At 38.0% G+C, this 24,599-nt stretch overlaps 1 protein-coding gene across 1 annotated transcript in view; it reads left to right on the forward strand.

Moving 5' to 3' along the window:
• Positions 1-21,382, forward strand: part of trpc4b (transient receptor potential cation channel, subfamily C, member 4b) — a 35,121-nt gene extending 13,739 nt beyond the window's left edge. Inside the window, exons 3-10 of the mRNA XM_060888315.1 lie at positions 10,725-11,061; positions 11,757-11,896; positions 13,874-14,187; positions 15,621-15,816; positions 15,952-16,143; positions 17,910-17,951; positions 18,067-18,156; positions 18,727-21,382. Coding sequence (XP_060744298.1) covers positions 10,725-11,061; positions 11,757-11,896; positions 13,874-14,187; positions 15,621-15,816; positions 15,952-16,143; positions 17,910-17,951; positions 18,067-18,156; positions 18,727-19,230 — 1,815 coding nt within the window. The 3' untranslated portion in view covers positions 19,231-21,382. The remainder of the gene's footprint in view (positions 1-10,724; positions 11,062-11,756; positions 11,897-13,873; positions 14,188-15,620; positions 15,817-15,951; positions 16,144-17,909; positions 17,952-18,066; positions 18,157-18,726) is intronic.
• Positions 21,383-24,599: the final 3,217 nt, after the last annotated feature.

Raw genomic sequence — 24,599 nt, forward strand, 5'->3', positions numbered from 1 at the left:
TACTTTGTGTCAAATCATAATAGCCAGCTTGTAATGATGGAAAATAGCAGCCTTGTGTGATTTTTAATCAACAAAAAAACCTTCAGAACATGCACATAAGGACAATCCAAGAAAATGTTTTTAATGCTTTCAAACAGGAAGTAGAAAACAAAGGTTAATTCTTGGATTTTACACCACCTAGAAGACCCCTGGTTTGTTTAGTCTCAAACGAAATGACTCGTAAATTCATTCGAGAGATGTTCTGGACTAACTTTGGCAACAGTGAGAGCTTTGCCCTAGACTAGAACAGTGTGTCCTAGTCCTGAGAGACTCAGGGAGAGAGTATGAAACTCCTACAGGTCTTCTTGGTAAATAAATAGTATTGAATGGGAAATTCATCAGTTCCATTAGATTACTGCAAGACAATATGCAATGGCAGTGCGGCTTGAAATGATATATAACATATATAACAATCAATATACATCAATGAATATCAATGTATGTGGTGGCTCAAGTGGTTAAGCTTCTGTTTTATTGATCAGTGTTCAATGCATAGCACTGCCAAGCTGCCGCTGTAGGGCTCTTGAGCGAGGCCCTTAACCGTCTCTGCTCCAGTGGTGCTGTATCATGGCTGACCCTGTGCTCTGACCCCAACATTTAAAGTTGGGATATGTGAAGAAAGAATTTCACTGTGCTTAAATGTATGTGGCAGAAATAAAAGCTTCTATTCTTCTACATAAAGCAGAAAATAGGACGTATAGACATAAGCCCTTTAAATCCAAATGCCAAAGACTAACAATCCATAAATGTAGCTGTGATGCAGTGCAGATAAAACCCTGAAGCCAGGATAGTAATTTCTGCTCATTTCCGCATGAGGACACACCCTCTCACATTATCACATAAGGAATCAGCAAAGAAATGGCCACAAGCTGTGCTACTTCCCACCATAGAAAATGATGAAACCCATTTTTTCCTGCATTAAACTCCATACCAAAATTCACTCCATGCCATTTTTAAAATGCAAGATTAGTTGGGTTTACTTACTTAATCTTTTTTTTTTACAACAGAAATTCATTAATTCATTCATTTTATACCGCTTATCCGAACTACCTCGGGTCACGGGGAGCCTGTGCCTATCTCAGGCGTCATCGGGCATCAAGGCAGGATACACCCTGGACGGAGTGCCAACCCATCACAGGGCACACACACACACACACTCATTCACTCACACAATCACACATTACGGACAATTTTCCAGAGATGCCAATCAACCTACCATGCATGTCTTTGGACCGGGGGAGGAAACCAGAGTACCCGGAGGAAACCCCCGAGGCACGGGGAGAACATGCAAACTCCACACACGCAAGGCGGAGGCGGGAATCGAACCCCGACCCTGGAGGTGTGAGGCGAACGTACTAACCACTAAGCCACCGTGCCCCCACAACAGAAATTGATTTTGAATGATGATTAATAACTTTAATAACTTTAACTAAATAATTTTTTTTTACTTGTCTTTGTTGTGAAAAGAACATCCGCTATCCCAGAACACCAAGTCTAAACTCTCATGAGCTCCAAATCTGGCACAGAGTCAGTCCAGATCATTTACAGAGACTGGAAAAAAACTGTATAGCTTCTGATACCTTTGCTTGAATATTCACCACCGCATAGCTGTAAAACGGCCACTTTAAAATGCCAACAAACATAAACGGATCTCATGTATTCTGGTGCACTGAGGAGTTAAAGTGAGCTAAAAACAGAAACAGCTCAGATTGTATGTCCATAGTAACAGAATGAATAGAGCTTTTTTTAAGGATGGACACACAGGCAGTAGTTGGGCTGTTTGCTGTAGTGTTGTTGATGTGTGCTATCGCCATATAATGAACATTCTGTATTGTAAAGCAAATCTTTAGTTTCTGGCCATTGTCCAATTCAATTACACTTAAAGTCATTATTTGGAACATTACAAAAGCAAAAAGCCATTAAATTTATATATATATATATATATATATATATATATATATATATATATATATATATATATATATATAGGGAGAGAGAGAGAGAGAGAGAGCGAGAGAGAGAGAGAGAGATAGATATATATATTTATATGACTCATACATTTGAGCACATAATGATAGTGTGTGCTTGAAAAAAAATTCTCACTATCGCTGAAATAAATATTTTAATGATCTCATAGTTTCCTTGCTAGCCTAGCCTTGCTAATATACAGTATGTATATGCGAGACGCTTTCTGAGGAAAAGCTGATCAGTTATTTGAATACCATCATTCCTGTTATTATGCAAATTACTTGATCAAGTTTCAAAACGAACTAATATAAAATCGGCTAAGTTCTAAGTTCTAAACCATTGTAAAATAAGGATTAGGGACTTGATCATCATTGCATACAATACAGTAAAATGTTTAGCGGTAGTTCTGAAATAGCCTACAACAAAACAGTATGAAAGGATTTTAAATTAAGAACTTACAAAAGACGAATTAAGAATAAATAAAACAGGGTACGTTGTAAAATATATCCAGCACTGCCCATAAGTGGAATGCCTTGATTACTGTAATGTACTGTATACTGAGATGTTTATATTGCACTTAGTATAAAACCATTAGAGAAATATTGCAGGTTGTACGTGACAAAATGAACTGTAGTGTATTATACAAAGTGTGCATACAGCAGCAAAGAGTGAGCTTAGTGTAAAGTGGTCCTTAATCCATAACAGCTGTAAATGATGGGGGAATTACTAGGGAGTGATGAAGGCAGCTACAGCTTTGGATATGAAACTGCACTTCTGTCTGTTTATGTGGGACTTGACTTATGACTGCACTACACTTGAATACTGTATTAATATGTTAGGTTTTAGGCCAATAAAACTATTACGCTATAACTTTCCATTGTAAAATAGGACCTAAAAAAAAAAAACATAACACTTGGTAATAATAAATGTAATTATTATTTTATCATATTGTGGCATCCTGCATCGAATCAGGGATTTGTTTGTTTTAATATTCCCCAACTTTTAAAGCAGTTAGCATATTGTTTGGGAACTTTTAGCAATTCGAAAGCACTGATTTGCATGGTTACATTTGTTTGTTTATTTATTTATTTATTTATTTATTTATTTATTTATTTATTTTTATTTTTTTATTTCTTTTTTTTTGGGGGGGGGATAGCTATAAAAGCAGGTTCCTATATTTGGCAGGTTCCTTTTTATCGTGAACGAGTAATCCATTAGCCTGGTGCTGTAATTTTACAGATCAGCACCATTTCCAAACAGTCTATCAATAGCCTGGTATTTTCTGTCTAGTGCATATAGTGTAGGTGGTCCTTTATTGCTATCTGGGGTGCATCGAAACGTTTGTGCTTTCACCCTAGAAACATTATGTGCTCTTATGCATCCCAAAGAACCTCTCTTGAGACACACTGAGGTCTGTTCACACCTGCATGTATATCGCTATCCAGTTACTGTACAGTAGGATCAGATCACCCAGGATTCACACTACCACCAGGTGTGAACAGAACAGGGCCTTAGTTGTTGTTCATAGAGGAGTCTAATAGAAATAAAAGCTTGTGGTTGTCCTGCTTTGGCATTAGACAGGATTATGGAACTCTAGCTTCTGTGAACTTTTTTGACATTTTTGGTCTTAAATTTTGTGTTATACCTAAGAACACTTGAGTTCAAGGGTTTTATTGATTTGTTAAATGTCGCCTCCATTGCAACAAGTAGTTTGGAATAATTTGTGTAATACTAGTTTTTCTTGGAATGACCTATAAAGTCCACAGTTTGTTCACAATTTTGTGTTGCAATCATGATGATAACAAAACAAAGAGTAAAGCTATACAAAAGAATTAGATTTATGATGCATTGGCTTTGTATCTGGTTGCCTTGTAAAAATAAACAGCAACATAAATTTTACCAGTATTAATATATATTAATATACATGGACGCCTCTGCGAGGAGGTTACAGCTTGATGGATGAAGACTGAAATAGTTGTGGGGAGACAAAATTGACGTTTTCATTTTGGATTTGAGGCCAAACAATGTAAATGGAAAAGAAAGAATAGTCCACATGTGTGCTAACAGAAGACTATCATAGAGTATGAAATGGACAAGTGGTCCAGGATCCTGTTAAATTAATTGTGAGGTTAGTAATTAGTAATTATGGTCGTGATGATAATAATTTTGTAGATAATAATAAGTTACTTCACGAATGCTGATATTATCTGTAGTGAGACTTAGCGATGATTTATAATCATTTGTATGATGATTTATATCAAGCGATATTTAACTGACTTAAATACTGCAGCAAGACATAAGAAGATAATAATGATAAAGCCTTCTTGAAAATGACACAAAACCTCTACATTAGCACTGATCTTGTTATTGTAATTGGTATTCACTTGAAAAATGGTCTCGGACATGTAGCCCTGTGTCACTGGGCTTGTTAGAACCCATCTCCCCTCCATGTGTTAATTAGATCCAGAGATTAGCAGCAGCTCTAATGACATTGGCCTGAATGAGATTGTGTGACTCATATTAAATTAAAAAGAGATAATTCTTTGGGATTCAATCAGTATCATGACACTATTGACACATATAATACGTCTATGCGTGTTTCACACAACCTGGTGTGAAAGCTGTTGATTTTGTACCATGCCTGTTAATTCTCTTGATTGTAACTGACTCATTAATTTTCTCTATTTTTTCTAAATAAATAAATGTTTTTCTTTTGTTTTTTTTTTGTTTTTTTGCACAAAATGCTTGCAGTGAATGTTTTTTTTTTTTTACATGAACGTATTTAACACATTTATGAAATCCAAACAAAATTGTCCTAGTTTGTAGGAGCCTTATGAATGTTGCATTAAGTCAGGATTTTGTAAAATTGCATCAGCACAGGAGGTTATATTCCTGTCCAATGACAGAATTCTACAATGTGAGATGCAATAATCAGACAGATTTACAATTGTACAGCCATGCTCGACATATACGTATTTGCACTTTCCAGTCTTGCAGTTTTTCAGATCTTTGTGATCGATACTGATTCATTCACCATAGTGATTCGTTCAGAATGACCGAATTAGGTCAAGTCAAGAAGCTTTTTAATCCAGTACATCCATATAGAAGTGGTAAAGTATACAGTGAAATGGAACAACGCTCCTCCAGGACCAGGGGTCTACAATAAACACAGAAATAAATACACTACATAGTACTACATAAAGTATGTGCATGTGTGTAAAGGAGATCATTATCCTTTCAGAGTAAGAGCAAGACTCTTTTCTGTTCTGGCACCGAAGTGGTTGAATGAACTTCCCCTAGATGTCCGAACAACTACGTCACTAGCTATCTTTAAACGATGGGTGAAGACCCAACTCTTCCTGAAACACCTAAATTTGTGTTTCTTTTCACTGCTTGTATTATGTATATATATTTAATGACTTCAAAGGACTTTTGTACATCGGTCTGGAGAAGGACATTTGCCAAATGGCGTAAATGTAAAATGTAAATGTTTTATTAATAGCAAGACTGTACAGTACTATAATTTGTGTGAGTAAAACCTAGTTGGAATTAGACTTTATAACCGTTTCTGTATTGTCTGTTTGCAATGTCAATAGGTAAATTTTTTTCATTCAGTTATGTAGCACCAGGGTCCTGAAGGAACGTTGTGTCATTTCACTGTGCACTGCTTTAGCTGTACATGGTCAAAATGACAATAAAGGCGTCATGACTCTAGATTTGTAAATGTTATACTGTACTGTACAGAGGGTTTTAGATAGAGTGCAGGTTCATTCATTCATTTTCTACCGCTTATCCAAACTACCTCGGGTCACGGGGCGCCTGTGCCTATCTCAGGCGTCATCGGGCATCAAGGCAGGATACACCCTGGACGGTGTGCCAACCCATCACAGGGCACACACACACTCTCATTCACTCACGCAATCACACACTACGGACAATTTTCCAGAGATGGCAATCAACCTACCATGCATGTCTTTGTACCGGGGGAGGAAACCGGAGTACCCGGAGGAAACCCCCGAGGCATGGGGAGAACATGCAAACTCCACGAACCCCCAATCGAATCGAACCCCCAACCCTGGAGGTGTGAGGCGAAACGTGCTAACCACTAAGCCACCATGCCCCCCGAGAGCAGGTTTATTGATTAAATAAATCAAATAATAAAATCCAAAAGTCAGATTGTAACGATCGCAGACGTTCGCCGCAAACCCAGATCTCCATTTTCGGGTTTTCCGCCAGCAGTGATGAGAATCAGATCCAAATGCAGGTTTCCAGTGTATTCCGCTTTATTAATAAAGACATGAACAAAGTACACTTGACAAACAGACAAAACATAATCTAAACATGGTAACGGTTCGTAATATTAGCAAGCACTAGATGATCTGAATCGCACAATCTCATCGCTGTGACAAAGACAATGACTCCAAAAACACACAGAGAACAAGACAAGCATATATAGCCAGACTAATCAAGGTGAATAAGGAACGGGTGAAATGGCAGAAACATTAGCCAGGTAAGAGCGTAGCACCACCCACATAGAAACCGTAACACCCCCTAGTGGTCTGGCCAGGAACCGTCCAAGCTCTTGACACAGATAGTAAAAGTCAAATCCATACAGATCCTGTCTAGACAAAGCAAACCCAACATGTTTAATCTTATCCACAAAACGCTCACTTATTTGATTGGAATGAAAACCTGCACATTGGGGATCAAATTGGATACCAAGGTATAGAAGACATACATGCGATGGTGGCAGAAGTTCATGTCTAAGCTGTGATGTAAAAATGCACAACACTTTTAGGATTTATTTGATTAAGATGACTTACAGCAGCACTTTATTTGTTTTCCATTTGCATGCAACATGATACAAAGGTATTTTATGTCCACTAGTGAGCACTTGAACCTTTTTTAAGCATCATTATTCATCTTCTACCGCTTATCCGAACTACCTCGGGTCACGGGGAGCCTGTGCCTATCTCAGGTGTCATCGGGCATCAAGGCAGGATACACCCTGGACGGAGTGCCAACCCATCGCAGGGCACACACACACACTCTCATTCACTCACACACTCACACACTACGGACAATTTTCCAGAGATTAAACATCATTATATCATAGAGAATTCAAATGCCTTTTAATGCCAAAACCAGAACTGGAAGCACTCAGGAGTACACTTAGGGACGTCACTAGTGATATAAAGCTAGTGATATGAAACAGGTGTGATCAGAGATGACTGGTAATTACAGTGAGGTAATGGGTCATGTGATAAACCTTGTATTTGCGGATTCTGGGAAATGGGATTGATGCGATTGATATACACAGAAATGAGAAAAGTAAAGTAGTAGCATTAGTTTTAGATTTGTCAACACATTAAAAGTGACTGTTTAGTTTAACCAGGACTTTAACCAGGACTTTAACCAGGACTTTAACCAGGACTTTAACCAGGACAGAACACCAGACTATCACTGGGCACAATCACAAACACACACAAACACACACACAAAGCACTGACACACACACAAGCAAACACACACACACACACACACACACACACAGTTCTCATGTTTCTAGATTTTTCTCTTCAACCTTTACTTTTTCTGGTCCCTATAATTCAGCAGTATCTAATAAACACTGATCTTTAATTTAAAGTGTTCCAGGGTTCTAGTGTGTGTGTGTGTGTGTGTGTGTGTGTGTGTGTGTGTGTGTGTGTGTGTGTGTGTGTGTGTGTTTGTGTAAGTATTGAATCTAGGCCCATAAGATTGTGCAGGCCAGAACAGAATGTTTTTCAGTGTGTGTTGAATTTGCATCAAACCTTCACACGTATCTCACCTTTAAATCTTTCTTTCTCTCACACACACACACATTCACACACATACACACAAACACACACACAGCCAATTTGTGACCTTAACACACTTAACAACACACCTCCATGTTACTCCAGTGTAATGTGTGGATTTGAGATAATACACACTTAACACATTATTTAATAACGGCAATTAATTACTTACTGTTGGAAAATTAATGAAATTCTTTCTGCCAGCAAGCGTCCAAAACTTTGACTTAGATCTCATCCCTAAACACAAATATCCATAGACATGTGGACTGTGGCTTTAGTTAATACACCACTGATCTATTGCTTTAACAGGCGATTTCATTATAATTATACCAATCTATCCAGTACTTGGCTCTCCTTGTGCAAAGCTTTGGTCTTTTTCATTTCTGTGTATTAGGGATTTTTTTTCACCTCGATCACTGAATCAGCAGTTTTAGAAGTAGAGAGCAATTGTTGTAATGTGAGGCTTTTATTTATTAACTATATAATCGAAAGCTATGTCTCTTAGATATGCTACTATTATATATATATTTTTTCCATTTATTTAATTTCATTTATATTTTATTAAGATATATTTGTAGGAAAAAAAAATCCCTGCAGAATTAACAGAGGTTTTGAAATTTCTGATTTTCTTGGTACTCACATATGAGTATATGTTGATAAAGTGCTAGGCAGCTGTAAAGGACCAAGCACATCCACAGAGCAGCTGATTTACTGTACATTTAGTGGTGTACACAAAGCTCCATAAAAGGAAAAGTTCACGGAAACAAAAATGACTACTAATTGGTGAATCTTCCACTAATTCAGCTCAGCCATTGTAGTGCTTTGGCTACCATAGACACACACTGACTCTTTCTCTGGGTATACGGCGCCATTACTTTTGTTTGACGTGAATAACTAGTCTTATTTATCTGAAATTTATCAGTTCTCAATATCTTTTTTTCCTTGCATTATTCCTTAGAAATATCATAAAAAAGAAGTGATTTAAACCTGTCAGCAGGGGGCACGGTGACTTAGTGGTTAGCACGTTCGCCTCACACCTCCAGGGTCGGGGTTCGATTCCCGCCTCCACCTTGTGTGTGTGGAGTTTGCATGTTCTCCCCGTGCCTCGGGGGTTTCCTCCGGGTACTCCGGTTTCCTCCCCCGGTCCAAAGACATGCATGGTAGGTTGATTGGCATCTCTGGAAAATTGTCCGTAGTGAGTGAATGAGAGTGTGTGTGTGCCCTGCGATGGGATGCCCAATGACGCCTGAGATAGGCACGGGCTCCGTAGTTCGGATAAGCGGTAGAAGATGAATGAATGAATGAATCTTTTTTCCTTGCATCATTCCTTAGAAATATCATAAAAAATAAGTGATTTAAACCTGTCAGCACTTAAAATGCCACTCAGCCACGACACTCATTCCAAGCGGATCAGTTGAGGTTCAAATGAGGGAGTGCATGTGGATTTAGACAAACAGAAACTCTCATAGGAAAGGAATGTTTTTTTCCCCAAAATTAACCAGATTTCCATGAATGCCACAGTTATTTTGTAAATTCTCTAGCAATTGACTCACGAATCAGTTCTTATCCAACTTGATAAATGAGGCACAGTGTTTTTAAAAGATTTGTCTAATGCTTTCAGAGAGCTCTTGGCTAAGAAGGAGATTATGATTGTAATTATAATTACTTTCTGATCCCTTATCACACTTTCACACTGCAAGTCTATTAGGAAGTAATAAACATCCATTATTTAGTATTTGATGCTCATTAGTCTCACATTTGTTGTTGTCCGATCATTTATTTTATTGATCTGTAAACAACAATGGAGTTTTTAAGTGACGGTTAAGAATCTGCACCATATAAAATGATATTTGTGGTATTTTAAATGTAAAAAAATACACCCTTATCCTTTTTGCGAGGTAACGGCGATGACGTCAGGGAGTGTTTATTACTGAATCAGACACATGAGTCCAGGCCCATGTCATCCAGCAGTAATCAGAGCTGATGGAGAACACTTAAAAGCGTGTTAGCTTTGACCCCATTACCCAGAGAACAACTGGCTCGGGTCTAACGAGGAATCATTCGATATAATTTACTTAGGCTCCAATTCACTTCTCCAGGGCCAAGCAGCAGCTCAGTTAATGACTAGAAACAGATCTCAAGGAAGAAGTGATGAAAAGACATGAGGAACAAATGGAAGGGATTTTTTTTTTACATTTCCTTTTTCAGTGATTAAAAAAACACCACTTTATTTCAGTCTTAGCAGCGAATGCGAAGTGCTCGCTCCTTCAAAATGTCATTTGACGGTGGAAGCGAGCAGGCGAGCGACTTCAGCAGAATGTCAGCCGTAATCGCTGAGGCTCAGCAGGGTTGAAGGGCAAAATGAATCAAAGCAGAATTGAAGCAGACATACAGACCTCCTGCCTAGCCGTGCATTACCACTTCATCACTAGTCTTATCTAACATTATTATGCACAGGCCATGATGTTCCTGAGCACTCACGATTAAGAGAGAAAACAATTTCACCACAAAATCCCATGTGTCAGTGGACAAGATGGCCGTTTCTTTCCTCTCGATGTGAGCCAAACAGCAGTAAGAACAAAAAAAACACTAATAATAAGCACATTCACCATTTTCCACTGACCAAATAAACCAAAGTCCTGGCTCCTGTTGACTATGGATGGTAAATTTGACTAGATCAGTGATCAACTAGTGGATCTCTGTCCTGATGCAGCTGCAGCATCAGTTTTTCAGTAGCTCCAAAAAAAAAAAAATCTATATCTCAATCATGCAGTTACACTTAATATCAGTACAATAATAGATTGTCATCAAAGCAGTAAATTCAAGAAGTATACCAGTAGATCACTGTGCTATGCTTCTCCTCTCCTTTTGTGTTGTCAGTTTGTGGCCCAGCCGAACTGTCAGCAGCTCCTGGCTTCACGATGGTACGATGAGTTCCCAGGCTGGAGGAGACGCCACTGGGCCGGCAAGTTCATCACATGCATTTTCATCGGCCTCCTCTTCCCGCTCTTCTCTATCTGCTACCTGGTGGCCCCCAAAAGCCGCATCGGCCTCTTCATCCGCAAACCCTTTATCAAGTTCATCTGCCACACGGCTTCCTACCTGACATTCCTCTTCCTCCTTCTGCTGGCTTCACAGCGCATCGTTCCCACGGACCCCAACCGCCAGGGCCCCAAGCCCACCACCGTGGAGTGGATGATCCTGCCGTGGGTTCTCGGTAAGGCTTAATCCTTGATAACAGTTTTAACAGGTGTAACCTTATTTAGGTGAAATCCAAATCAGGTTTATTTGCAGAAATGCCATGGATTAAAACGTGTTCTGTGAGTAGATGTTTATTTAGCATTATTTTTATTTATTTTTTTTTTTTTGGATGGAGTCTCACTGTCAAAGCTAACAGTCAGTGGTGAAGCTATCACTCAGAAACCTGACTCAGCATGGATAGTTTTCTGGTTTCTAGGCAACATGAAAATTTATTTATTTATAACTGCTATCATTTTTTTGCTGAAGTTTCAAATCTGTTACTATAAACAAATAAAAGCACAGTGTCATACAAAAATAAATGAATTATCAGCTAAATGAATTGCCGGTAATAATAGCTGTGTTTTAATAGAAACACACCACATTACAGTTCCAAGTCACGTCCTGATTTATTTACACGGCCAATCAAATGTTTGGATAGACGAGATCAAATACATATATGTACAGAATTTTAATAAAGGCTTATGGTTGAAATTCTAGATAGTGTAGGTTGTATATTTTTAGTTCAAGTTCAAGTTTGCTTTGTTATCGATCTTCCACATGTACAGTACATACAGAGAATTGAGGTATAGTAGGTATATATTTAGACCTTCAAACTCTCTTTCTCACATATACAATGACCTCATGCATTAAATTGCTCGGCTTCACCGTTAGGTTTCATATGGACCGAGATCAAGCAGATGTGGGATGGTGGATTACAGGATTACATCCATGACTGGTGGAACCTTATGGATTTTGTCATGAACTCTCTCTACTTGGCAACCATTTCCCTGAAGATCGTTGCATACATCAAGGTATGTTTTGTTACAAAAATCAGAGCCAATACTGGGGAGACTAGTGACCTATATAGCAGATGAGCGATGACCCAGCGGCAGCCCAGACTTACCACAATCATCTGGCCTACATACTGCCATGAGCTCATCGGAGTTGTCATGCCAAGACACAACCACAACTTAGCCTGAATGAAATAGACCAGAACGTACAACTGGACTGCGTTGGGCCTCGTTTGAATGGAACAAAGATTTGAAATGGGTAACATTTATAGGTTGTAGTTTCAGGTTCTCTTAAAATGACATCATTTAATAAACATACACATTGTTCATGTGAACAAACCCTAAACCTCAGCATTAATACACTATAACTAACAATAACAAGTAACAACATTGCATATTATAACAAATAAGCCAAAGAATCATATTAGGGACGCATCAGTAGTGATATTGAGTATTGGTCTGATATCTTTCTCATGTTCTCGAACTCGTAAGGCTTTCTCCAGCACCAACATCCAATACCATGTGATACTATTTGTTACAAGAAAAGCGTTCCTTAGACATGAAAATGAATAGACAGCACAAAACGACAGCAATCTAGACATATTTAACATGTAATCATATCTGTCTTCAAACTTCTTTGTGAAAATATCAAGAGGAGGACCTAGAGCACCTTCCTATAATACAAGTATTGTTATAGCGTAGAGAGAAAAGGCTAGTTTTTTTTTTGTAAATAACAGCTCATACACAGTAAATTATACAGCTCATACACAGTAAATCCTGATGATCAGCTACTATGGTTCCAAGACAATGATGGATTCTTACACAAAAAGAAAACAACATCCTTTTAATTGTTATAATCTCATCTCTATTGCAAACCTACAGGATCCGAGGATGCTAGCTAACATCCTCTGGTTTATATCACCTTGCTAATGATATAAAGAATGAGCCTAGAAGCTTAAACCCATTTCTTTAAACACTTATGGCCCTTATCTTCCTGATTTCATCCATATACAGTATGTCCTCTAAACGTGGTGTATAGTGAGAACTTGCACTCTCACAGGGTCCTTAACTGTTCCTAGGGTGGTAACATCTATGATACACCTTTTTGGATCTGGAGTATGTATTTATTTATCTATATCTATATCTAAAGACGTTACTCAGTTTCTACTCAGGGTTCTATCAATTAAATGGACGCTGGTTCCAGGTCTGCTGATTTATTCTTTTAACAGGAACAAAAATATGAAAAAGTGTGGCAGTAATTAATGCCCCCATAATAATTAAATCTATGCTGTGCTAATCCATGAACTGTCTATACATTGAATAATATATTATAGGGTATTTTACATACAATGACATATAATATAAATATGACTATAATTATAACCATAAATAAATAAACAGGGGGGCACGGTGGCTTCGTGGTTAGCACATTCGCCTCACACCTCCAGGATCGGGGTTCGATTCCCGCGTCCACCTTGTGTGTGTGGAGTTTGCATGTTCTCCCCGTGCCTCGGGGGTTTCCTCCGGGTACTCCGGTTTCCTCCCTCGGTCCAAAGACATGCATGGTAGGTTGATTGGCATCTCTGGAAAATTGTCCGTAGTGTTTGATTGCAAGAGTGAATGAGAGTGTGTGTGTGTGCCCTGCGATGGGTTGGCACTCCGTCCAGGGTGTATCCTGCCTTGATGCCCGATGACGCCTGAGATAGGCACAGGCTCCCCGTGACCCGAGGTAGTTCGGATAAGCGGCAGAAGATGAATGAATGAATGAATGAATGAATAAATAAACAATATTTTCTTGATGCACATCTTCCTTTACCGTATTAGAGTTTGATCCAAACAAACAACCAAGGAAAGACTCAGTTTAGTGTCTTTTTTCCCTGAGTGTGTAGAATACAGAAAACTTAAGACTGAGAGTAATATGACAATCTAAAAAGATCTTTAAAAGACTAATCATGGCACTGATGATACCATTCACAAGCTTTTTCTGTCCCATGACAGTACAGTGAATGTAAATCCAGGGAAAGCTGGGAAATGTGGCACCCCACGCTGGTGGCCGAGGCTGTGTTCGCCATCGCTAACATCTTCAGCTCTCTGCGCCTCATCTCGCTCTTCACAGCCAATTCTCACCTCGGACCTCTGCAGATCTCACTGGGACGGATGCTGTTAGACATCCTCAAGTTCCTTTTCATCTATTGCCTGGTACTGGTGGCCTTCGCCAACGGCCTCAACCAGCTCTACTTCTACTACGAGACTAAAGGCATCGATAACTGCAAAGGGATCCGCTGTGAAAAGCAGAACAACGCTTTCTCAACGTTGGTTTATTTATTATTTATTATCTCAAGAATAACATAAAATGCATAAAGTGTGCATAAATTATTTTTAGGAACATACTGTAAAGTCGGGGTTAACTATAGAATATGAACCACATCTTAAAGTAGCAGTGACCTATTAAGCTGTAAAATAATAAAATACTTGGAAGTAACAACACTATTTAAGGCCAACTGGGTACAATTTATATGTTATAAAGATGTGAAAGTAAATTATGAATTTGCATAACAGAGTTTTAACAAAGTGTTTATTGTGCATTAATACTAGAGGATGAAAATATTTAAGCATTTAACACTTATCTATACTTAACTGAGAATTATTGAAAATCAATACTTGGACTTTTACTTAAACACACTTCCAGGAAAATCAAAGCTCTTGAAGTACTGAATGTCCGAGTACTTGTTACAAATCACGAAAGTCTGTTTGTTGTGACTGTATGCTATATTACCATCTAATTATTACGATTTAGCATCAGGTTTTGCGGACTTGCAAATATTCAGATAAAACAAGGCGTCTCCTTTGCCTCCCTTGAGCGCATAAACTTCATCTAATTAAGAAAACATCATGTTGAAGAAAATTTCACAAATTTTTTAACTTTAATTAGCTACATTTATCCAAGCTTTATTGGCTACTTTTCTTTGCTAATGCCAGGTTAGACTAGTATAACATCCTGTAACATAATTGGATAGCTGCAAGTTGAATTTTAGCTAATGGTACATTACAGCTTATTTATTACGTGATATTTCACTGCTTCTGACTAAATTATTAGCAAATTATGTAACATTAGTCATGCATGAGATCAGCAAAAAAATGACATGATATGTTCAGTCGAAAAGGCAAAGTTGCTTAACGAACTAATATCTTCTAGTTTTATTCGATTTATTCAAGTTATTTAACAATATCTAGGATATAGCTTGTTAGCACTGTATATTACCGTTAATACGATGTGAATGTAAATCGTGAATTTGCATAGCATAGTGTTTATTGTGCATTAACACCAGAGGTTGAAAATCCTCGAGTATTTTTTACCTGAGGATTATTGAATGTAAATAATAACTTACTTACATTTCCAGGAAAAAATACGACTTTATATTCATTACAAATCATCACGAATCATTTTTTCTCTAACTAACTAAATTATAACAATAACGATATAAACTTTTTAATACCTCCTATTTTATTTCTCTTTTGCACTTAAATAGGTTAAATCATTTTTCAATACGTTTCATTACTTTTTAGTATGTTTTAGTACCGACTAAATTGTTAGTCATTTTCGGATATCAAGCTTCATAATGTCATAATGCATAAAACCTCGTGTATAGTCAGTGTGGAGTTAAAAAATAACAAGTTCCTGTATTATTTATCCTGTAAAGTGCCACAGAGTTTGTTTGATCCTAACTGATTTTTCTGCTTACAGGTTGTTCGAAACGTTGCAGTCTTTGTTCTGGTCCATATTCGGCCTGATCAGTTTGTACGTGACCAACGTGCAAGCTGACCACAAGTTCACAGAGTTTGTAGGCGCCACGATGTTCGGCACGTATAACATCATCTCCCTTGTGGTGCTCCTGAATATGCTCATCGCTATGATGAACAACTCGTATCAGCACATTGCAGTAAGTGCTCCAGCCAGCCCTATCTCAAAAAACTGACTTTATTGCCTTGACTTATTACCTACTTCTATTGAATGAGCTGAACGTATTGGAGGAACATTCTCCAGCATGATTTACTACAGTCTTTATTTACTATAGGATCATGCTGACATTGAGTGGAAATTTGCCAGGACTAAGTTGTGGATGAGCTATTTTGAAGAAGGAGGGACACTTCCACCACCGTTCAACATTATCCCCAGCCCTAAGTCTATGTGGTACCTCATTAACTGGATTAAGATTCACATTTTCAGAAGAAGGTCGAGGAATACAGAAACATTTGGAATGTTAGGGGTAAGCTGAATATATATATATATATATATTTTAATAATAAAATACTTGAATCTGCAATACACTAGAGAAGGTTTTATAGGCCGAATTGTAAATCACCCGTGTTGTATTCATCAATATTAATCGGTCATATCGTGAAGTTTCATAAAGCTGCCATCATTATTTAATGAAGATGAGTGTTAGTAATAAATCAACTTTTGCATATATAAATAATCTTACATAATTTACTCATTTGAGGTTCTATGTTCATGTTAGCTCCGAATACAGGGGACTTGTATACAGTGGGGACTTGTATACTAGTACACTGGTGCTTCATTATGCCGGTGGAATGGAAATCGAGTTACTGTATGGGACATTTTCGATCACTGTAAACAAACATTGCTGCAAGTCTGATAGAAAATGAGTCAAGAATCCGTTGGCTTTCAGTGTGAGACCAGTGTTTTTTTTCCTTCCGATGGATAAACTTTGATAACATCATTTATTTTTAAGATAAGATAAGATAAGATAAGATTAGGCAAGATAAGACAAGATAAGATAAGATAAGATAAAATAAGATTAGGTAAGATAAGATTAGGCAGGATGAGATAGGATAGGATAAGATAAGATAAGATAAGATAAGATAAGATTAGGTAAGATAAGATAAGATTAGGTAAGATAAGACAAGATAAGATGAGATAAGACAAGATAAGATTAGATAAGATACGATAAGATTAGGCAAGATAAGATAAGATTAGGTAAGATAAGATAGGATTAGGTAAGATAAGACAAGATAAGATGAGATAAGACAAGATAAGATTAGGTAAGATAAGATGAGATAAGATGAGATAAGATAAGATGAGATAAGATAAAACTTCCTGAAGGAAATTCTTTTGCCAGAGACTGCTTCAGATTACAAAAAAGAAACTTATAATTGAATAGAATTGAAATATAAATGAAATATTCGATATATACAAAATTTACAAAATGGTATGATATTGCACATGGTATGATATTGACATATATATTGTACTTATTGTGAAATTTGTATAGTGCATATAAAGGTACAGTGATACAGTCAGTGTTCATTGTGTCAGCTCTGTTCCCTACTGAAGGGGGAGGAGTTATAGGGTTTGATGGCCACTGGTTGGTCTCAGTCTACGGCTGAACGTGTTCTGGTAAGACTCCTCTGTTGCATGCATGGTGTGTGACGTGTTGTCAAGGATACTGACAAGTTCCGAAGCATTCTCCTCTCAGACACCTTAGTCAGTGTCTCCAGCTCCACTCCATTTACATTTATGCCTTTTGGTAGATTTATCCAGAGCGACTTATATTTTTATCTCTTTTTTTATACAACTGAGTAATTGAGGGTTAAGGGCCTTGCTCGGAGACGCAGCAGTGGCAGCTTGGTGGACCTGGGCTTTGAACTCACAACCTTTCAATCAGTAGTCTAATACGCTACCACATCCCCACATCCAATGACAGAGCCCGCTAAAACAGGAGGAAATTCATTGCTTCATATACATGGTAAAAAAGAGTTAAGCTATCATGAGTTCTTTTATTTACGTCTACATTTTTTCCCCCAAAATGACAAACAAGCACCAAACAAATGATTCTTCATACAGATGTTTCGACAGCTGGCTTCCTAGGAAGGAAAATGCGAGTGCGAGCTGATCGTAAATAAGCAGTTATAAGTGTTTGTCAGCAGTGATGAAATATTTCTATTAAAGACTACACCATCCAAATGGAAAGCACATGCACCTAATAAATAGAACGTTTTTGTTTGTTTTTAGAGAAGAGCTGCTGAAAAAGTGAGACTCAGTCACCAATATCAGGTTTGTTAAAAAAATAGCCACTACTACTAAACTAAAAATACTCAGATTGATTTGGCTATACTAATTTACATATACTGTACAGTATATATTTCATTTTGTGACATTATTTCTGCAGGACGTCCTGAAAAACCTGGTCAAAAGATACGTCGCAGCTATGATCAGAGACGCCAAGAAAGAGGAAGGAATTACAGAAGAAAACTTCAAGGTAATAAATGTACTTCTATTCAGAAATTTATCCTGAGGGAAAAATACAAGTTTGGCAACCTGGGAAAACATTAGAAGTAGAAACAGTAGAAGGTCGAATTTATGTATTTGTTGAATTTATGTATTTGATCTTTATATTGATCTGTAAACTTTCCTAAATTGTTTGTGATTTGTAAAAAAAAAAAAAAAAAAGAATACTTTGGTGTATCTCAGTGGCAAATAATTCAAACCTGAAGCACTGAGGCTTCTAGTCAGATAATAATAATAATAATAATAATAATAATAATAATAATAATAATGGTAATAATAATAATTATTATTATTATTATTACCATTATTATTATTATTATTATTGTTGTTGTTGTTGTTGTTTATTTATTTATTTATTTATTTATTTAACTTATTTTTTATTAATTAATTCTTTTTTATTTATTTATTTTGATTTTTGTAACATTCCAGAATTGTGTACTGTGATGCAATTTTCACAATTATATTATCAAAATTTCCATCCTTAATGCCACAAACAAATTGTGAGCAGATACAGATAAATACTAAAAACATCTCCCTGCAGGAGCTGAAGCAGGACATCTCCAGTTTCCGTTACGAGGTGCTAGGAATGCTGAAGGGCACACGGACATCTCTGCTTGGCACCAAAATGGTTTCAGGAACGTCAGCCTCTTCACATCCAGGCTGTGTGCACCAGTTCAAGATCAAGTCAAGTACATGCGAGGGGAGCTCAGAACGTGCGCTGGAGCCTCGGAGCAACGGCTCCATCATGTCCTTGCCTGAATTCTTTGCCAAAGAGACACACAGAAATGACATTTCCAATGACTTTGGTCTGTTCCAAAGTACTAAGAAAAAGACAAATCACTGTTCCAACACAAACATCTATGCGGTTTTCGAAGAGGAATTAGAGCTCGAGCGATCCGATCGTGCGAAGAAGGACGAGCGTGAGTGTTTACCAGCTCAGAGACATATAGACGATGGAAATGAGTCTGAGGAAGGACAGGAAAGAAAGCCAGCTTCATCCGAGGCCGCAGATCAGATCTGCTCTCTTTCACCAACAGACACATAACAACACATGGAAACTAGTGGCTGGATGAGCGAGATTACCTTTTAAGGTCAGAATCGGGTCGCGTCTTGTGCTAGTGTGCCAAGCCGAGGTACAGTTGGAACTGGCACACGTCCGAGAATAGACGTCCTTCTAATCTAAAGTCTCAGGGAAAAGGCCAAAGCTTGTGGCATTTCTTCAGCCGTCCTACATGAATGAAAAGTGAATATCCAGCACGGTCAAATTCAGGGCTAACACAGCGGCAGAAAATGCGTACTCAAGTGCAACAAAAGGAGGCAGCCTAATCCAGGAACAATACACAATGTACTTTTCATTAAGCTTTATTGTTTGTCCTTTTAGTGTGTGCAAAAAAAGAAAACATTTCCCCTAGCCATCAACCGCTTTTCATCTTCTGAGCTCATGGGGAACCAAATACAGATGCAGACGTTTTGCAATAACATTTATTTCTTTTTAAAGATTTCTCATGTAATGTTATGCAGTTTAACATTGCCTAGCAACAGCTTAACATTTTTCAATATAACCTATAACCTATATATATATATATATATATATATATATATATATATATATATATATATATATATATATACACACACACCATTTAAACTAAACAGACTCAACGCACATTTAGCACTGCATTCAAAGCTGGCTCAAAAATTCATGCCTAGAGGGTTGCCAGGTTTTTTCCCCTGCCAAAACAGGTAGATTTTTCCTTATGTTGCTTTAGTCCACTTGTTTAAAACCAAAACACTCACCTTTAAAAGTGATAAAGCAGATTATTTCATAGGGTTTGAAATATGGTGTCTTCCAAGGCAATGGTAGAAAGTACCCTGAAAAAAAATCCTATTCATTTTTGTATTATAACTTTATGGTTTCTTAAAGTAGACGATTTTTGAGAATTTAGCTACGACGACGTCTTATGAATTTTCCCAGAGCACCAAGAAAACTGTGATCACATTCAGACTGTCGTTAAGTGGTGTATGTCATGATGTTGTCCTATTCATGATAATCATGTTTATCTGCCATGTTTGCAAGTTTGTCTTATCCATTGTAATTGCTGTAATAATAATAATAATAATAATAATAATAATAATAATAATAATAATAATAATAATAATAAGCCCTGTGATGGGTTGGCACTCCGTCCAGGGTGTATCCTGCCTTGATGCCCGATGACGCCTGAGATAGGCACAGGCTCCCCATTACCCGAGGTAGTTCGGATAAGCGGTAGAAAATGAGTGAATGAATGAATGAATAATAATAATAATAATAATAATAATAATAATAATAATAATAATAATAATAATAATAATAAGTAAAAATAGAGAACTAGATGTTCTTATCACTAAGGTGTCCAGTTAAGCTTACAGTACCAGAAAGTGGGACATTTAAGGGTTAAAATACAGTCAAAACTGGGGCAGTGGTGGGGCAATTGGTTAAGGCTCTGGGTTGTTGATCGGAGGATCGGGGTTCAAGGCCCAGCACAGCCAAGCTGCCACTGCTGGGCCCTTGAGCAAGGCCCTCAACCCTCCCTGCTCCAGGGGCACTGTATCATAGCTGCCCCTGCACTCTGACCCCAACCTCCTCAGTTGGGGTATGTGAAGAAAAGAATTCCACTGTGCTGTAATGTATATGTGGCGATAATAAAGGCTTCTATGCCCCCATTCCCATTCCAAACACAGCTTTTCTGTACAAACAGTGACAATAGAATCAAATAGATAAGAAGACAAGCACCAGTCTGAAACACCTGGACACCTGAGATGTCTCCATTTTGGGTAGAATAAACTTTCAGAGCAGTGCTTAAGAGTATGAATAATACAGAGGTTTGAATACAGATGTGCACTATCTTAGTATGAAATCCTCATTACAGTTACATGTGCTTAACTCTGAATACAGGCTTCAGTGTTAAATGATGCATTTTCTCTACACTGATTATATCAAGCTTATTCGTTCATGCTGTGCCCTTAAATAAGTATGCTCGTGTTCTCTAAGCAACTGTAGCAGTGTATAAAACCTGGACGTTAGTCTACACAGTACCATTTAGCATTATGAATTATACCTGGGTTTAGTATGTTATGCATTACATATTATACTCAACGGAAACTAATAAACATCACATAATATTATACTACAAATAAAGTTGTATAGATTTGAATCTGTTTACGTTACATTGAGAGATTTTGTCCTACTTTAAGCCTCTAGTCATTCAAAAGATCTGTATATGGTTTGATTTGTTTTATAGCCCCTGAGATCTAGGTTTTAACAGGGTTAGTTTTGTTCTCGTTGCCTTTTTAGGTTGCAGGTACTCCAGATGTTCTACAGTTTATCTTCCTGCTTAAACATGTGGTATTACAGTGACGTTTTTGGTGAGGTTGTTTCTTCAAACTACTTTATAACTCTAAATAATTATCCACTTGAGGTGTTTTATGTTCATTTCGACACCCTGTAGGACATTTCAGTATACTATTATTACTAACCTTTTGGTACTTTCCAAAAATAATAAACTAATCCCAGAGTTTGTACTACACACTTACACTTAATACCTAAGACTAAAAAAGGATTTTAAGGCATTAGGCTGATTTTTGGGAAAAACGTGTTGGAAAGAAGGGGGCACAGTGGCTTAGTGGTTAGCACGTTCGCCTCACCTCGCCAGGGTCGGGGTTCGATTCCCGCCTCCGCCTTGTGTGTGTGGAGTTTGCATGTTCTCCCCATGCCTCGGGGGTTTCCTCCGGGTACTCCGGTTTCCTCCCCCGGTGTCAGGGATCAGCTCGGACCTTTGGACACGTGCGAATGTTTTTATTATTGTCGTGTGGATGTCTGTTTGTTTCCCTTGTGTATTAAACCCCAATCATTTGAAGCTATCCCGCCGACGGGTCTGTCTCCTTTCCACCGGATCCGGGGGCCTGACACCCGGTCCAAAGACATGCATGGTAGGCATCTCTGGTAAATTGTATGTAGTGTGTGAGTGCGTGAGTAAATGAGAGTGTGTGTGTGTGCCCTGCGATGGGTTGGCACTCCGTCCAGGGTGTATCCTGCCTTGATGCCCCATGATGCCTGAGATAGGCACAGGCTCCCCGTGACCTGAGGTAGAAGATGAATGAGTGTTGGAAAGAAAAAACAACCCAAACAAAACAATGCAGCCTGTTTACTTTGTGGTTCAGCATGCTCTAATTCTACAGATTTACTACCACCTGGTGGAAGCTGATCAAAAAATGGGGCTTTTCATTAATAGAGGTCTGTAATACAGACTGTGAATGAATGTACAGTAAAAGTGTAGGCCACCACTGCTGCCTGCTCCCAAAACAAATTAGGAACAGGAATCTTGCCATTCCCTCAGAAGGTTGCACAATCCAATCCACTCAAAAGGAATTTCTGACCAATCCTACCCTTTCTTTCAGACAGTTTGACCAATCCCACATCTTCAGAGATTTTGACCAGTCCCACCTCACCGTAAAGAATGTTTGACTAATCCCACGTCTTCGGAAAGTTTGACTAATCCCAACTCACCCTGAAGAAAGCATGACCAATCCCACCTCATGTTTGAAAGTTTGACCAACCTCACATCTTCAGAGCTTTTGACCAGTTCCACCTCACCTAAAGAATATTTGACTAATCCCACATAACCAGAAAGTTTGGCCAAATCCACTCCTCCTTCAGAAAGTTTCACTAATCCCACCTATCCTTCAGAGATTTTGACCAGTCCCATGCTCTCCTTCAGAAAATCCGACCAATCCCACCTCTCCTACAGAAAGTTTGACTAATCCCACCTCCCTCCAGAAAGACCGACCAATCCCGTCCTCTCTTTCAGAAATTTTATCAGTCCTGCCACTTTTTTTTTAGAAGTTTTGACCAATCTCATATCTTTAGAAACTTTGGCCAATCCTGCTTTACTTTTGGAAAGTTTACCAGAAAAATGTCCTCAAAAGATCAAATATAATCAAATATGTACATATCTATAGATACAGTATGTGTGTGTTTGATCTTCAGTGTCCATTTTAGCTTTCATGGGCGTATTATAACTGTCGTGAAAGTAAAAGTGACATGACGTGACATAGGGCTAAGAACGGTGAACCGTACTCAGAATTCGTTCTATGCGTTTAACCCATCCAAAGTGCACACACACAGCAGTGAACACACACACACACACCGTGAACACACACCCGGAGCAGTGGGCAGCCGTTTATACTGTGGTGCCCGGGGAGCAGTTGGGGGGGGGTTCGGTGCCTTGCTCAAAAGCACCTTAGATGCGGTCGGCCCGAGACTCGAACCCACAACCTTAGTTTTAGAATTCAGACTCTCTAACCATTATGCCATGACTTCCCCTCCTGTCCTGTTATATTCTAGACAAGCTCTGTTGAATAGTGCTGCAATAAAAAAACGCATGTTGATGATATAAAGCTTTAAAATTTATAAGAAGCGTTTGCGCTTTTTGACATTCATTTGTGACGAGATCGACGTCAAAACCTTTCGAAGAATTATGGAGGAACTTCATGAAAATCTCATACAAGACTGTTTTTTGTTCATCTCACCCGTTTGCAGTGTTTGTACAATCCACAGTCTGGGATTTATGTGCAGTTCAGCCAGGAAAAGTACAGTATGATTGAGAACATTATGCAGTAGGACATACTGTAGTGTATGAGCTTTCATTCTTCACACACTATATGATTTATACCTCCATTCATTGAGTGTTTTTCATCCATGTCAAGCAGCAGACCCATGTAAGAGCATAAGTTTATTTAGCATCTGGCCTAGTAGATATTTACTACCAGGGCTTTCACGGACTCTCCCTACAATGGCCTATAACACGGGATAAGTGCTGCATTCCAGTCCATCAGCCATAAAATCTAAGACAAAGCAAGAGTAAAAGAGATATGCAGATGAAGAAAGAAGAAGACTGAAAGCTCCAGAGTTGCAAATGATTGAGCAGTAAGTAATGTGCATTTGTGTTCAAACATGTTTACATTTCTTACTGACAGATAACCACAAATATTCAATGTCAGTTACCTAAAGCCTATCATTTAGCTATAAGTCAGACACACGAGTAACAACAGCTGCACTCTTTTTAGGGGCAAATTTCCTCTGAATTTTCTGAAAATAACAAAAAAGTCTGCTGTTGTTATTATTTTTAAATCTCTTACAATTATATGGCATTTATTTTTTAGTGGACGCCACATGTGACTATTTGTGCAATATGTAATGAAATTAATTTCACTACGTTATGCATGTATTACACAATTGTGACACTCTAGGATTATTGATCATGTAAACAAATTCAATTTCGTTTAAAATACATTAACCGTAAAAATAAAAACACGAAACATTATTCTGATAATAATAATAATAATAATAATAGTAATAATAATAATAATAAG

The sequence above is a fragment of the Tachysurus vachellii genome, chromosome 15 (genome assembly GCF_030014155.1).
Source record: "Tachysurus vachellii isolate PV-2020 chromosome 15, HZAU_Pvac_v1, whole genome shotgun sequence".
Taxonomy (NCBI): Eukaryota; Metazoa; Chordata; class Actinopteri; order Siluriformes; family Bagridae; genus Tachysurus; species Tachysurus vachellii.